General features: G+C 47.3%; 1 protein-coding gene across 1 annotated transcript in view; it reads right to left on the bottom strand.

Moving 5' to 3' along the window:
• The window catches only part of LOC145360079 (uncharacterized), a 115,405-nt gene that overhangs the window by 2,110 nt on the left and 95,587 nt on the right, over positions 1–17,708 (bottom strand). The window contains exon 5 of the mRNA XM_080215029.1: positions 8,812–9,004. Within this exon, the coding sequence (XP_080071155.1) occupies positions 8,812–9,004 (193 nt within the window). The remainder of the gene's footprint in view (positions 1–8,811; positions 9,005–17,708) is intronic.

Genomic DNA, 17,708 nt, shown 5'->3' with positions numbered 1-17,708 from the left:
GTTCATAAGAATGACTCCAGGAATGAAAAGCTTGATGTATGAGCAGCATTTGATGACTCTAAGTCTGTACCCGATAGAGTTTAGAAGGATGAGGGAGAATCTCATTGAAACTTACAGAATAATGAAAGGCCTGTACAGAATGGATCAGAAGGAAGGTGTTTCCATTAGTAGGAGAGACTAGAATCCAAGGACACAGCTTCAGAATAAAGGGACAACCCTTTAGAACATAGAACATAGAACACTACAGCACAAACAGGCCCTTCGGCCCACGAGTTGCGCCGATCACATTAACACCTATCCATAACCCCCAATCCCATAAAACCCCATATACTCATCCAGAAGTCTTTTAAAAGACCCCAGCGAGTTCGCCTCTACCACCACTGACGGCAGCCGATTCCATTCACTCACCACCCTCTGAGTGAAAAACTTACCCCTAACATCACTTCTGTACTTTCCTCCCCGCACCTTAAACCTGTGTCCTCTCGTAGCGACCATTTCAACCCGGGGAAATAGCCTCTGAGAATCCACCCTATCTATTCCTCTCAACATTTTATAAACCTCTAGCAGGTCGCCTCTCAACCTACGTCTCTCCAGGGAAAAGAGACCCAGCTCCCTCAACCTAACTTCATAAGGCATGCCTCCCAGTCCAGGCAACATCCTTGTAAATCTCCTCTGTACCCTTCCAATAGCTTCTATGTCTTTCCTATAGTGAGGCGACCAGAACTGCGCACAGTACTCCAAATGAGGCCTGACAAGGGTCTTATAAAGTTGCAGCATTACCTCCCGACTCCTAAACTCAATCCCTCGATTAATGAAGGCCAGTACACCATACGCCTTCTTGACCACCTCTTCCACCTGCGAGGCCGATTTAAGAGTCCTGTGGACCCGGACCCCAAGATCCTTCTGCTCCTCAACACTTTAGAACCGAGATGAGGAGGAACTTCTTCAGCCAGAGGGTGGTGAATCTATGGAATTCATTGCCATAGACAGAGATTGATAGCTTCTTGATTGGTAAGGCGATCAAAGGTTATGGGGAAAAGGTGGGAGAATGGGGTTGAGAAACTTATCAGCTATGATTGAATGGCAGAGCAGACTTGATGGTCCCACAGCCAAATGACCTAATTCTGCTCCTAGATCTTATTTTTCCTCAATAATGTACCAATATCGTTCAATATTGAACACCACCAATATTAAACATCTTCCTGAACATAAGAAATAGGAGCAAGAGTAGGCCATCTAGCCCTTCGAGCCTGCCCCACCATTCAATAAGATCATGGCTGATCTGTCGCTGCTCAGTTCCACATTCCCGCCCTCTCTCCATAACCCTTAATCCCCTCTCTTATCAAAAACCCATCAACCCGCGTCTTAAAAATATTTAGCAAGGCAGCCTCCACCACTTCAACGGGCAGAGAATTCCAGAGATTCACCACCCTTTGAGTGAAGAAGTTCCTCCTCAACTCCGTTCTAAACCGCCCCCCCTTTATCTTCAGGCTGTGCCCCCTAGTCCTACTATCCTTTCTGAGCAGGAAGAGTCTCTCCACCTCTATCCTATCCATCCCATTCATCATCTTATATGTCTCAATGAGATCTCCCCTCATTCTTCTAAACTCTAACGAGTACAAGCCTAATTTATTCAGCCTCTCCTCATAGCTCAACCCCCTCAACTCTGGCATCAGCCTAGTAAACCTCCTCTGCACTCCCTCCAAGGCCAAAATATCCTTGCGTAAGTACGGCGCCCAAAACTGCACACAGTACTCCAGCTGCGGCCTCACCAATGCCCTATACAGCTGCAGCAAGACCTCCCTACTTTTATATTCAATCCCCCTCGCTATGAAGGCCAGCATCCCATTCGCCTTCCTGACCACCTGCTGCACCTGCAAACCTTGAATGCCTTCACCACTATACAGTTTTATAAATACAGAGGTGGAGTTTGATGTATAAAAAATAGTTGAATTAGAACTGTGGCCTAAGTTAGATTAAAGGCCAAAAGCATATAACTAAATTTAATAAATTAGCAAGATTAAAATCGCTAATCAGACAATTGAGAAATATTTCTCAACCTGTAAATTTAATCAATTAAATAAAACACAATAAAGATGCAGACAGGTGATGTGTTGCAGCTGCAGTATGTGAACAGCTGGAAACACCTGTGTGATTTTCAACATCCACATCTGCAACAAGTGCCTGCAGCTCGAGGGGCTGAGAGTTACTGAGCTGGAGTCTAGGTGGAGACAGGATAATTAAACATTTGACCAATCAGCAGCAAAAATGTTATTATTCTCATTGTTATTATAAACATATTAGCCTGACCAATCAGGAGGTAGATTCTGCCCATATTCCCATGTTAGTGAACATAGGTTGACCTGCATGCCAAACAATGGATACAGCGTGTACAAACTGAGCTAAGCTTTCCTACAACAGTGATCAAACTGTCATTTTTTTCAATATTACTGTGGTATGTGAAACTGTAAAGATATAGGTGAGACCATGTCTAGAGTACTGAGAGTAGCTTTGGACCCCTTATTGAAGGAAAAGCTCATAGAATTCAACAGTGCAGGAGGAGGAGGCCACTCGGCCCATCAAGTCTGCACCGACCACAATCCTACCCAGGCCCTATCCCCTTAACGCCATGCATTTACCCTAGCTAGTCCCCCTGACACTAAGGGGCAATTTGACATGGCCAATCGACCTAACCTTCACATCTTTAAAAGATGTTATTTCATAGGAGGCAGTTCGGAGAAGGTTCACTAGGATGACCCCTGGTATAGAAGGATTGTCTTATGAGGAAAGGTTAAACAGGTTGCGACTCATTGGAATTTAGAAGTGAGGTGATTTCATTGAAACATAGAGGATTCTTAATGGGTTTGACAGGGTAAATGCTGAGGGGATGTTTCCTCTCATGGGAGAGACTAGGACCAGAGGGCTCAGTCTCAGAATAAACCAATTTAAAACTGACATGAGGGGGAATTTCTTCTCTGAAGGTTTTGATTCATTGGAGCTCCTTGCCACAGGGAGCTGTGGGGACAGAGTCCTTGTGTATATTTAAGGCGGAAATAGATTTTTGATCAGTAAGAGAATCAAGGGTTATGGGGAAAGGGCAAGAGAGTGAACGTGAAGAATGGTAGATTATCCATGATTCTGCTGAATGGCAGAGCAGGGTCGATGGGCTGAACTGCCTTCTCCTGTTCCTATTTCTTATGGTATGCTGTGAAGAAGGTATGTATGTCAGTGAGGCTGGGACTGATTCACTTAGGTTGAGGATAGTTAGGATGCAAGGTTTAAATCATTAAAAAGGTTAAGTGCAAAAGCAGGCATTTGAAGTGGAGATGACCAAGCTACGATATGCAACAAGTAAACACAACGCAAGTGGAAATTTGAATTTGGAGATAAGTGAGTATCGGGACTTTTAGCTGTTGAACTTCAAAGGGAAACAAAAAGGAGATTTACAGGCAAAGCTCATAAATGAATAAAACAAAGTTATTTTGCTTATATTTTCCTGATAGTAGCGGCCATTAGAAAAACCTGAAAGATTTTTATATTCTGAAAAAGATAACTTTCAAGTAAGGATAAGAACAACAGCTTTACAGATGAAAGAGAAAATAACACACTTGAAGAAAGGTTGGAAATGATTCTAGGAGCAGTGGTCATGTAAGATCTTGACAAGAATGCTGTGCTGAGTCAGAGCTGTGAAAGAAGCAATGTGACAGAGCTTTAGCCACTCCAGAGAAGTGTCTTTTTGTTCCAGGAAGCAGAGCTCTTTTCAAAGCCTTGGATTTCCACAGTCAACTGAGATAGAGCAGGCTGATGATGTGGTCCTCATACGTGCCTTGTGGTAAATATACTGGAACTTTATCGATTTAATATCTATAAGGACGTTTGTCGAAAGAGGTGTTTATCTATGAGACTAACTGAGGAGAAATCTTTTTGGGAAATGTTTGTCAGACTATTTTTAACAGTGTAAACATCATTTTGTGTGTTTAAGTTTTATTTTGTGAATAAAATCTTTTGATGTAGAACAGTACAGCACAGTACAGGCCCTTCAGCCCTCAATGTTGTGCTGAGCGATGTCCAAACCCAAGATCAAGCTATCCCACTCCCTATAATTCTGGAGTGCTCCATGTCCCTATCCAATAACAGCTTGAAAGTTCCTAAAGTATCCGACTCCACTATCACACCAGGCAGTGTATTCCACACCCCAACCACTCTCTGAGTGAAGAATCTACCCTCGGACATCCCTCCTATATCTCCCACCATGAACCTTATAGTTATGTCCCCGAGTAACAGCTACAGCCACCCGAGGAAATAGTCTCTGCACGTACACTCTATCTATCCCCCTTATCATCTTATAAACCTCTATTAAGTCGCCTCTCATCCTCCTCCGCTCTAAAGAGAAAAGCCCCAGCTCCCTCAAACCTTCCCCATAAGACCTACCCTCCAAACCAGGCAGCATCCTGGTAAATCTCCTCTGCACTCTCTCCAATGCTTCCACATCCTTCTTATAGTGAGGTGACCAGAACTGCACACAATTTTCCAAACGTGGTCTCACCAAGGTCCAGCATAGTTGCAGCTTAAACCCCACGGCTCTTAAACTCAAACACCCTGTTAATAAACACTAACACACTAAAAGCCTTCTTCACAGCTCTATCCACTTGAGTGGCAATTTTCAGAGATATGTGGATATGAACCCCAAGATCTCTCTGTTCCTCCACATTCCTCAGAACCCTGCTGTTGACCCTGTAATCTGCATTCAAGTTTGTCCTACCAAAATGAATCATCTCACACTTATCAGAGTTAAACTCCATCTGTCACTTTTCTGCCCAGCCCTGCATTCATAAGATCATGGAACACTACAGCACAAACAGGCCCTTTGGCCCACAAGTTGCACCAATCATATCTCTACCTAATAGGATTGAGGGTTATAAGTAAGCCTAGTAAGTCCCATGTACTCATTCAGAAGTCTCTTAAAATCCAAATGAATTTGCCTCCACCACCACCGATGGCAGCTGATTCCACTCACCACCCACCATTCTATCAATGTCTCTTTGCAGCCTGCAAGAGCCCTCCACCTCATCCACTACTCCACCAATCTTGGTGTCATCAGCAAATTTACTAGTCCACCCTGCAGTCCCGTCCTCCAAGTCATTGATAAAAATCACAAATAGCAGAGGACCCAGCACTGATCCCTGTGGTACACCGCTGGTAACTGGCCTCCAGTCTGAAAATTTTCCCTCCACCACCACCCTCTGTCTTCTATGAGATAAAACTGAAAATAATCTATTTGTCTGCATTAAACTTGTTGGACTTTAAGCTGGTGTAGTGAGATTATTTTCAGTTTTACCCCAGTCCAACACCGGCATGTCCAGATCACTTCTATGAGACAGCCAGTTACTTATCCAATTAGCCAAATTTCCTTCTATTCCACACATCTTTACTTTCTTCATGAGCCTACCATGGGGAATCTTATCAAACGCCTTACAAAAATACCTGTGTATGACATCAACTGCTCTACCTTCATCTACACACTTAGTTACCTCTTCAAAGAATTCAATCAAATTTGTGGGGTAGACCTTACCCCTCACAAAACCGTGCTGACTATCCCAGATTAATCTGCATCTTTCCAAATGGTCATAAATCCTATCCCTCAGGACCTTTTCCATTAACTTACCGACCACCGAAGTAAGACTGGCCTATAATTACCAGTCATTCCTATTTCCTTTCTTGAAGAGGGGAACGACATTTGCCACTCTCCAGTCCTCTGGCACAATCCCCATGGTAAAAAGTCTGACAACACCAGGTTTTAGTCCAACCTATTTATTTGATAATATACTCACAAGCTTTCGAGGGACACCCTCTTCGTCAGGTGACCCTGACGAAGAGGGTGTCCCTCGAAAGCTTGTGAGTATATTATCAAATAAATAGGTTGGACTAAAACCTGGTGTTGTCAGACTTTTTACTGTGTTTACGCCAGTCCAACGCCGGCATACCCACATCACAATCCCCATGGACAGTGAGGACCCAAAGATCAAAGTTAAAGTCTCTGCAATCTCATCCCTTGCCTCCCAAAGTATCCTAGGATGTATCCCATCTGGCCCAGGGGACTTATCGATCTTCAGGTTTTTCAAAATTGCTCATACATCTTCCCTCAGAACATGTGCTTCTTCCATCCTATCAGCCTGTACCACGCACTCACCCTCAAAAACATGGCCCCTCTCTTTAGTGAATACTGAAGAAAAGTATTCAGTCAAAGCCTCACCTATCTCTTCTGACTCCATGCACAAATTCCCACTACTATCTTTGACTGGCCCTAACCTCACTCTGGTCATTCTTTTATTTCTCACATAAGAGTAAAACGCCTTGGGGTTTTCCTTGATCTGACCCCTCCTAGCTCTCGTAAGCCCTTTTCTTAACTCATTCCTTCTACCTTGTAACCCTCAAGCAACCCAACTGAACCTTGTTTGTTCATCCTTACATACGCTTCCTTTTCCTTCTTGACAAGACATTCAACCTTTCTGAACCATGGTTCCCTCACTTGGCCATTTCCTCCCTGCCTGACAGGGACATACCTATCAAGAACACGCAGTATTTGTTCCTTGAGAAAGCTCCACTTTTTGTTTATGCCCATACCTGACAGTTTCTGTTCCCATCTCATGCTCCCTAATTCTTGCCTAATCACATCATAATTACCCCTGCCCCAATTATAAACCTTGCCCTGCTGTGTGACCCTATCCCTCCCCATTGCAATAATAAAAGACACCAAATTGTGGTCACTTTCTCCAAAGTGCTCACCCACAAACAAATCTAACACTTGGCCTGGTTCATTACCCAGTACCAAGTCCAATGTGGCCCCACTTTTGTTGGCCCCTCTGACTCAGGTGCAAACCATCCTGTTTGCACAGGTCCCACCTTCCCCAGAATGTGCTCCAATTATCCAGGTAAATGAAACTCTCTCTCCTACACCATCCCTGCAGCCACATGTTAATCTGCACTCTCTCCCTGTACCTCAACTCACTAACACGTGGCACCAGCAATGAACCAGAGATGACAATATGCTTTGTCCTGGCTCTCAGCTTCCAGCTTAGCTGCCTAAATTCCCTCATCTCAAACATTCTGCAGGAGGAACATTGCACTGCCTTTCCTGCCATTCTCTCTACACAACTTGCTGATAAAAAAAAGAAAGATCTTGCCTGATATTCCCTCACTCCCATTAGGTTAGAGGAAAAAAACAAAGAAGAAAACAAAGAAAGAAAGCTTACCTGCTCTCACTCCAAGTCTTTTTTTTAGGTTAGAAGAAGTGGGCGGGTGGGGGGAAGGTGGGAGACTCTGGAAGTCTAGAGTCTTGGGTTTCCTCCCTGTTCAAATTTACTGGACAAAAAAAGACTTCCCAGGTCTCACTGGGGCCTACTTCCAATTTTTACATCTCCGGCTGCCTTAGAAAAAACTCCGAAAAAAGATAAGTTAAAAATCCCTCTTATCTACTAGGTAATATCTAAAATCTCCAAAAGTGGTATTTAATTTTTCTTTACCTCTGACTTCAGTACACAAACCATTCTCATAATAAAGTATAAACTGAAAATTGTTGTGATATCTTGCCCAAGTTTCCCTTTGGGATTTGGTCAGGCCAGATCATAACATGACAATATAGGGCTAACGGTAGGACTCTGAATAGTGTGGATGAACAGAGGGATCTAGGTGTATGTGTACATAGATCCCTGAAAGTTGGGAATCAAGTAGATAAGGTTGTTAGGAAGGCATACGGTGTCTTGGCGTTTATTGGTAAGTGGATTGAATTTAGGAGCCACAGCATCATGTTGCAACTGTACAAAACTCTGGTGCGTCCGCACTTGGAGTATTGTGTGCAGTTCTGGTCCCCACATTATAGGGAGGATGTGGAGGCTTTGGAGAGGGTGCAGAGGAGGTTTACCAGGATGTTGCCTGGTATGGGGGGGAGGTTCTATGAGGAGAGACTGAGGGATTTGAGGTTGTTTTCGTTAGAAAGAAGGCGGCTAAGAGGGGATCTTATTGAAACATACAAGATGATTAGAGGTTTAGATAGGGTGGACAGTGATAGCCTTTTTCCTCGGATGGAGAAAGCTAGCACGAGGGGGCATGGCTTTAAATTAAGGGGTGGTAGTTATAGGACAGATGTCAGGGGTAGGTTCTTTACCCAGAGGGTGGTGAGGGATTGGAATGCCCTGCCTGCTGCAGTTGTAAATGCGCCTAGTTTGGGGGCGTTTAAGAGATCCGTGGATAGGTTTATGGATGGAAAGGGATTGGTTTAGGTTAGAGGGTCATTGCTTTTTAACTGGTCGGCGCAACATCGTGGGCCAAAGGGCCTGTTCTGCGCTGTAATGTTGTATGTTCTAATATAAGAAATAAGAGCAGGAGAAAACAATCCCAATGCGTTTACTGAGCAGTGAAGTTTGACTCATAATAGACTGCAATAGCAGGGAACCTAGCAGACCCTTGCCTAAGCAGTGTGTCTGTCACTTGGAACAAAGTGACCAGGTACCTTTTATGACAATTTGATCATTTCATGGTCAAACATTATCAAGAGTAGTTTAATCAATTCCAGATTTATTCCATTGAATTGAAGATCTCCCGGCTGCCATGGTTGGATTTCCCAAACAACAGACTTCACACACTAATCAATGTACAATTCAGGTAGATGTTACACTGAACATTTTCATTCTCCAAACCTCTTCACAACCTGAGATTTAAAAAACAAAATACCCCAGCCAAAGCAGACAATGCACCCTTCACACCCGCAATCCCCCACCCCCCAAAACATTCCCCCATCCCTGCAACCAGTACCTGCAATGCGGATGACAGCTCTCTCTGCTGGATCCATCACCCGCCCACTCTCCATTGCTACTTTTGAGTGTTTGGATCTTTGGTGCTTGGCTAGATTCCAGGGTAGAGTATCGCCTTTACTGGGCGACCCATTTCCTTCAGTCGGATTCTCATCCATCCTGGATCGGTGTAATCTCAGAAACTGACGCTTTTCCTGTGAGGAATATCAACGTGTGAGTCACAACTCAGGAGTCAGGACAGAATCTGATCAATCCTTCAAACTCCAACTGCCAACAATCAGCTCGAGTCCCCGTCACCCCAAGCCCCCATCATCTCGGGGTCCCGTCACCCCGACACAAACCCCACCCGCACCCCCTGACACAACCTACACCTCCAGACACAATCCCCACCCGCACCCCCTGACACAACCTACACCTCCAGACACAATCCCCACCCTGACACAACCCCCACCCAACCCACAGACACAACACTCACCCCCAGACACAAACCCCACCCACACCCCCTGACACAAACACCCCCAGACACAATCCCCACCCAATCCCCCGACACAACCCACACACAAACCCCACCCACATCCCCTGACACAAACCACACCACCAGACACAATCCCCACCCACACCCCCAACACAACCCACAATCCCAGACACAACCCCCACCCACACCCCCAACACAACCCCCACCCACACCCCCTGGCAGAACCCACACCCCCCGATTCAACCCACACCCACAGCGCCAGACGCAAACCCCACCCACAACCCCTGACACAAACCACACCCCCAGACACAACCCCCACCCACAGCACCTGACGCAACCCACACCCCCAGACGCAAACCCCACCCCCACCCCTGACACAACCCACACCCACACCCCCAGACGCAACCCCCACCCACACCCCCAGACGCAACCCACATCCCTAGATGTGACCCCCAGACACACCCCAACACAACCCCCACCCACACCACCTGTCACAACCCACACCCACAGACGCAACCCCCACCCACAACACCAGGCATAACCCCCCCTCAGACACAAACCGCACCACACCCGACACAACCTCCAACCCACACCCCCGACAGAATCCTCTCTCACATCCTGACACAACCCCCACCCATAACACCTGACAAAATTCCCACCTACACCCCCAGACACAACCCCACCCGCACCCCCAGACACAACCCCACCCGCATCCGGGAATCGGGCTGAATCCGGAGAGCCGCCCCGCCCCATCTCACCGGACACCGGGCTCCGCACAGCCCTCGCCGCGGACACCGGGCTCCGGACAGTGAATCGCGCTGCGAGCTCGCTCTGTCCCGGGCTCCGGGCTCTGTGTCCGGCTCTCTAATCGCTATTCTCATTCAAAATCCTCAATCCGCGGCTCGCAGGCCACAAACACCGCCCATTGCAGACATACACCCTCCCAAATCCCCCTAGATCCTCCCCAGTCCTCCCCAATCCCCCTAGACCCTCCCAGTACCCCACCAAACCCTCCCCAGTCCCCCTAGACCCTCCCGTGTATCCCCCAAACCCTCTCCAATCCCCCAGACCCTCCTCAATCCCCCCAAATCCTCCCCAATCCCCCAAAACCCTCTCCAATCTCCCTAAACACTTCCCAATACCCCCCAGTCCCTCCACAAAACCCCCAAACCTTCCTCAATCCCCCTAAATCTTCCACAATCCCTCTAAACTCTCCCTAAAGCCCTTCAAACCCTGCCCCAAACCTCCAAATCCTCCCTAAAACCTTCCCCAATCCCCCTAAACTTCATTGTACACAAATCCTCCCCAAACCTCCTGAATAATCATTGTATACAGCACAAACCCCCCCTGAATAATCATTGTATACAGCACAAACCCCCTGAATAATCATTGTATACAGCACAAACTCCCTGAATAATCATTGTATACAGCACAAACCCCCTGAATAATCATTGTATACAGCACAAACCCCCTGAATAATCATTGTATACAGCACAAACTCCCTGAATAATCATTGTATACAGCACAAACTCCCTGAATAATCATTGTATACAGCACAAACCCCCTAAATAATCATTGTACATCAGCACAACTCCCATAACACCCTAAAAAGCCTTAACACCCTCATAGAAATCATTGTACACTCCTCCCCTAAAGAACCCCAAAACCTTTAAAGCTAATCTACCAAATGTTACCCCCACTTTGGAAAACCCAAAACTGCCCAAAGAACCCCAATAAACACAGACCCACTCCTAAAAAACTTCAACTTCAACCCCGCCTAAAAACCTCTAATGAAGGACATATTCCGCCCAAAAAACACCCCAGCACCGAAACTTGGCTTGTGGCGCACCATCAATAATTACACCCAAAAAACCCTCATCCAGCATTCACTGCCCATCCCTAATTGCCCCTTCAGAAGATGCTGGTGAGCTGCCTTCTTGAGCCGCTGCAGTCCCTGAGGTGTAGGTACGCTCATGGTGCTGTTAGGGAGGGAGTTCCAGGATTTTAACCCAGTGACAGTGAAGGAACGAGGAACTGAGGCTGTGGGTTTGGAAGGTGCTGCCGAAGGAGCCTTGGTGCAGTGCATCTTGTAGATGATACACACGGCTGTCACTGTTCATCAAAGGTGGAGGGAGTGGATGTTTGTGGACAGGATAACAATCAAGTAGGGCTGCTTTGTCCTGGATGGTATCAAGCTTTTTGAGTGTTGTTGGCAAGATCTGCACAATATTGAAGTTTGGGCTGATATGTGGCACGATGTTACCACTTAAATACAAATCAATGGTCAACTCCAACAGGGATAGCACAGAACTCCTGTCACACACCGCCAGGGACCTGACTTCGATTCCCTGGGTCACTGTTTGTGTGGAGTTTGCACATTCTCCCCAGGCAAGTGGAGAGCATACCATCACACTCCTGACTTGTACCTTGTACATAAGAACATAAGAAATAGGAGCAGGAGTAGGCCATCTAGCCCTTCGAGCCTGCCCCGCCATTCAATAAGATCATGGCTGATCTGTCGTGGCTCAGTTCCACTTTCCCGCCCTCTCCCCATAACCCTTAATCCCCTCTCTTATCAAGAACCCATCAACCCGCTTCTTAAAAATATTTAGCGAGGCAGCCTCCACCACTTCAACGGGCAGAGAATTCCAGAGATTCACCACCCTTTGAGTGAAGAAGTTCCTCCTCAACTCCGTTCTAAACCGCCCCCCCTTTATCTTCAGGCTGTGCCCCCTAGTCCTACTGTCTTTTTTGAGCAGGAAGAGTCTCTCCACCTCTATCCTATCCATCCCATTCATCATCTTATACGTCTCAATGAGATCTCCCCTCATTCTTCTAAACTCTAACGAGTACAAGCCTAGTTTATTCAGCCTCTCCTCATAGCTCAATCCCCTCAACTCCGGTATCAGCCTAGTAAACCTCCTCTGCACTCCCTCCAGGGCCAAAATATCCTTGCGCAGGTGCGGCGCCCAAAACTGCACACAGTACTCCAGCTGCGGCCTCACCAATGCCCTATACAGCTGCAGCAAGACCTCCCTACTTTTATATTCAATCCCCCTCGCTATGAAGGCCAGCATCCCATTCACCTTCCTGACCACCTGCTGCACCTGCAAGCTGGGTTTTTGTGACTCATGCACAAGGACCCCGAGGTCCCTCTGCACCGTCGCCTGCTGCAGTTTTTCGCCCCGTAAGTAATAGTCCTTCCTACCATTCTTCCTACCAAAGTGGACCACCTCACACTTGCCAACATTAAATTCCATTTGCCATTTCCTGGCCCATTCGCCCAGCCTATCTAGATCCTTCTGCAGACTCTCCACACCCTCCGCACAATTTGCCTTTCCCCCAATCTTGGTGTCATCAGCAAATTTCGACACCCTGCACTCGGTTCCCTCCTCCAGATCATCTATATAAATGGTAAATAGCTGAGGCCCCAGCACCGACCCCTGGGGCACCCCACTAGTCACCAACCGCCAATCCGAATAGCACCCATTGACCCCCACTCTCTGCCTCCTATTTGACAACCAATCCTCTATCCACGCTAACACCCTACCCCCAACTCCATGCCCCCTGACCTTCTGCAATAACCTCTTGTGAGGTACCTTGTCAAACGCCTTCTGAAAATCAAGAAAGACCACATCCACCGGCTCTCCTCTATCCACTGCCCTAGACATATCCTCATAGAACTCCAGTAAATTTGTCAGACACGACTTCCCTTTAATGAAACCGTGTTGCGTCTGCCCTATCAAGCAATTCCCTTCAAGATGCCTCGCAATTTCCTCCTTAATGACGGATTCTAACATTTTACCTACCACAGACGTTAAACTAACCGGCCTATAATTCCCCGCCTTTTGCCTGGCACCCTTCTTAAACAACGGCGTAACATTAGCCGTTTTCCAATCTTCCGGCACTTCCCCGGAATCCAGCGACGTCTGAAAAATAACCACCAAGGCATCCACTATAACCTCCGCCATTTCTTTCAGAACCCTCGGATGCATTCCATCCGGTCCTGGGGACTTGTCCACAATCAGCCCCTCCAGTCTGTCGAGCATATGTGGATTGTAGATAGTAGACAGGATTTGAGGAGTCAGGAGGTGAGTTACTCACTGCAGGATTCCCAGCCTCTGACAGCTCTGGTGGCACAGTAAAAAGTCTGACAACACCAGGTTTTAGTCCAACCTATTTATTTGATAATATACTCACAAGCTTTCGGGGTTAGCCCCTTCGTCAGGTGAATGGAGAGTTCTGGCCTCAGACAGAGCATATAAAGCACAGACTGTTTAGCGATTACTGATTAGAATGCGAATCCTTACACCTAACCTGCTGTTCAAGATCTGAAGTGGCTGACAATGTGAGTGGAAGGAGCACTGATCACAGGTTACAGAGATGTGTATTGTCTCCAGACAGTACAGTAAGTGAGGTTTTGCAAACCCAGGCAAGTCACGGGGGTTACAGATAGTGCGACATGAACCCAAGATCCCTGTTGAGACCGTCCTCATGTGTGCGGAACTTGGCTATCAGTCTCTGTTCAGCGACTCTGCGCTGTCGTGTGTCGTGAAGGCCGCCTTGGAGAATGCTTACCCGAAGGTCAGAGGCTGAATGCCCGTGACCACTGAAGTGTTCGCCAACAGGAAGGGAACAGTCTTGCCTGGTGATTGTCGAGCGATGTTCATTCATCCGTTGGCGTAGCATCTGCATGGTCTCCCCAATGTACCATGCTTCGGGACATCCTTTCTTGCAACGTATCAGGTAGACAATATTGGCCGAGTTGCAAGAGTATTTACCATGTACCTGGTGGATGGAATTCTCACGTGTGATGATGGTAACCATGTCGATGATCCGGCATGTCTTGCAGAGGTTGCTGTGGCAGGGTTGTGTGGTATTGTGGTCACTGTTCTCCTGAAGGCTGGGTAGTTTGCTGCGAACAATGGTCTGTTTGAGGTTGTGGTTGTCTGAAGGCAAGAAGTGGGGGTGTGGGGATAGCCCTGGCGAGATGTTCGTCTTCATCAATGATATGTTGAAGACTCCGGAGAAGGAAGGAATCCAATTGGACTCCTCCGGAAGGCCGCTGCCCTCGACTGGACTTGTATGCCCAAACCATCAGGAGGTGCGTTAACACCAGATTCATCAGCCGCACTCACAAGACAGCCCCAAACATCACCCAAGCACAACGCAACGCCATCCACGCTCACAAGGCAAACCGCAACATTGTCATCAAACCAGCAGACAAAGGGGGGGCCATTATCATACTGAACAGAACGGATTACTGTAAAGAAGTGTACCGACAACTAAACAATGAGGAACACTACAGACAATTACCCACAGATCCGACCAAAGAACACACTCGTCAACTCAACAATCTGATCAAGACCTTTGATCCGGACCTTCAGAGCACCCTCCGTGCTCTCATTCCACGTACTCCCCTCATTGGAGATCTCTACTGCCTCCCAAAGATACACAAGGCAAACACACCTGGCCGTCCCATTGTATCGGGCAATGGGACTCTGTGTGAGAACCTCTCCGGCTACGTCGAGGGCATCCTGAAACCCATTGTACAAAGAACCCCCAGCTTTTGTCGCGACACTACGGACTTTCTACTGAAACTCAGCACACACGGAGCAGTTGAACCAGGGACACTCCTCGTCACAATGGATGTCTCAGCGCTCTACACCAACATCCCCCACGACGATGGCATTGCTGCGACTGCCTCAGTACTCAATGCTGACAACTGCAGTTTCCAGATGCAATTTTACAACTCATCCGCTTTATCCTGGACCACAATGTCTTCACCTTCAACAACCAGTTTTTCATCCAGACACATGGAACAGCCATGGGGACCAAATTTGCACCTCAATATGCCAACATCTTCATGCACAGGTTCGAACAAGACTTCTTCACTGCACAGAATCTTCAACCGATGCTATACACTAGATACATCGATGACATTTTCTTCCTTTGGCCTCATGGTGAACAATCACTGAAACAACTATATGATGATATCAACAAATTCCACCCCACCATCAGACTCACCATGGACTATTCCCCAGAATCAGTTGCATTCTTGGACACACGCATCTCCATTAAGGACGGTCACCTCAGCACCTCACTGTACCGCAAGCCCACAGACAATCTCACAATGCTCCACTTCTCCAGTTTCCACCCTAAACATGTTAAAGAAGCCATTCCCTATGGACAAGCCCTCCGTATACACAGGATTTGCTCAGATGAGGAGGATCGTGACAGACACCTCCAGACCCTGAAAGATGCCCTCATAAGAACAGGATATGGTGCTCGACTCATAGATCGGCAGTTCCGATGCGCCACAGTGAAAAACCGCACCGATCTCCTCAGAAGGCAAACATGGGACACAGTGGACAGAGTACCCTTCGTCGTCCAGTACTTCCCCGGAGCGGAGAAGCTACGACATCTTCTCCGGAGTCTTCAACATATCATTGATGAAGACGAACATCTCGCCAGGGCTATCCCCACACCCCCACTTCTTGCCTTCAGACAACCGCACAACCTCAAACAGACCATTGTTCGCAGCAAACTACCCAGCCTTCAGGAGAACAGTGACCACAATACCACACAACCCTGTCACAGCAACCTCTGCAAGACATGCCGGATCATCGACATGGATACCATCATCACACGTGAGAATACCATCCACCAGGTACATGGTAAATACTCTTGCAACTCGGCCAACATTGTCTACCTGATATGTTGCAAGAAAGGATGTCCCGAAGCATGGTACATTGGGGAGACCATGCAGACGCTACGACAACGGATGAATGAACATCGCTCGACAATCACCAGGCAAGACTGTTCCCTTCCTGTTGGCGAACACTTCAGTGGTCACGGGCATTCAGCCTCTGACCTTCGGGTAAGCATTCTCCAAAGCGGCCTTCACGACACACGACAGCGCAGAGTCGCTGAACAGAGACTGATAGCCAAGTTCCGCACACATGAGGACGGTCTCAACAGGGATCTTGGGTTCATGTCGCACTATCTGCAACCCCCGTGACTTGCCTGGGTTTGCAAAACCTCACTTACTGTACTGTCTGGAGACAATACACATCTCTGTAACCTGTGATCAGTGCTCCTTCCACTCACATTGTCAGCCACTTCAGGTCTTGAACAGCAGGTTAGGTGTAAGGATTCGCATTCTAATCAGTAATCGCTAAACAGTCTGTGCTTTATATGCTCTGTCTGAGGCCAGAACTCTCCATTCACCTGACGAAGGGACTAACCCCGAAAGCGTGTGCGTTTACTTTCAAATAAATCGGTTGGACTTAAACCTGGTGTTGTCAGACTTTTTACTGTGTTTACGCCAGTCCAACACCAGCATACCCACATCAGCTCTGGTGGCCACAGTATTTATATGACTAATCCAAATCAGTTTCTGATCAATGGTATGTTGATAGCTCATGATGCTGATAGTAGGGGATTCAGTGATGGGAATGCCACTGAAAATCAAAAGCAGATAGTTAGATTCACCCTCAGATTCCCTACAATGCAGAAATAGGCCATTTGGCTCATCGACTCTGCACTAACTCTGAAACTTAGAAATCTTACTCAGGCCTTCCCCACCACCCCTATCTCCATACCTCCACACATTACTATGGTCAACCCACATCTTTGGACTGTGGGGGGAAACTAGAGCACCCAGAGGAAACCCACACAGACAGGGGGAGAATGTGCAAATTCCACACAAACAGTGACCCAGGGAATTGAAGCCAGGTCCCTGGCGGTGTGTGACAGGAGTTCTGTGCTATCCCTGTTGGAGTTGACCATTGATTTGTATTTAAGTGGTAACATCGTGCCACACATCAGCCCAAACTTCAATATTGTGCAGATCTTGCCACATTTAAACATGGACTGTTTCAGTATCTGAGGAGTTACAAATGACACAATACATTGTGCAATCATCAGCGAACATCCGCTCTTCTGACCTTACGATGGAGGCAAGGTCATTGATGAAGCAACTGAAGGTGGTTGGGCCAAGGACACTAACCAGAGTTACTCCTGCAGAGGTGTCCTGGAGCTCAGATGACTGACCCTCCACAACCACCTTCTATATATCAGTATGACTCCAACCAGCAGACAGGTTTCCCCCTCATACCCATTGGCTCCAGTTTTGTTAGGGCTCCTTGATAGCACATTCAGTCAAATGAGGCCCTGATGTCGAGGACTGTCACTCTCACCTCCGGAAATCAGCTGTTTCGTTTATGTTTGAACCAAGGCTGTAATGAGGTCAGGAGCTGAGTGACCCTGGTGAAACCCAAACTGGGTGTCACTGAGCAGGTTATTGCTGAGCAGGTGCTGCTTGATAGTACTGTCGATAACCCCTTCCATCACTTTACTGATGATCAAGAGTGGACTGATGAGGTGGGAATTATCTGGGTTGGATTTGTCCTGTTTCATGT

Source organism: Carcharhinus amblyrhynchos, chromosome 2 (assembly GCF_965287045.1).
Source record: "Carcharhinus amblyrhynchos chromosome 2, sCarAmb.v2.hapA, whole genome shotgun sequence".
Taxonomy (NCBI): domain Eukaryota; kingdom Metazoa; phylum Chordata; class Chondrichthyes; order Carcharhiniformes; family Carcharhinidae; genus Carcharhinus; species Carcharhinus amblyrhynchos.
Note: the sequence above shows the minus strand (reverse complement) of the source record. Positions and strands in the feature narration are given on the sequence as shown.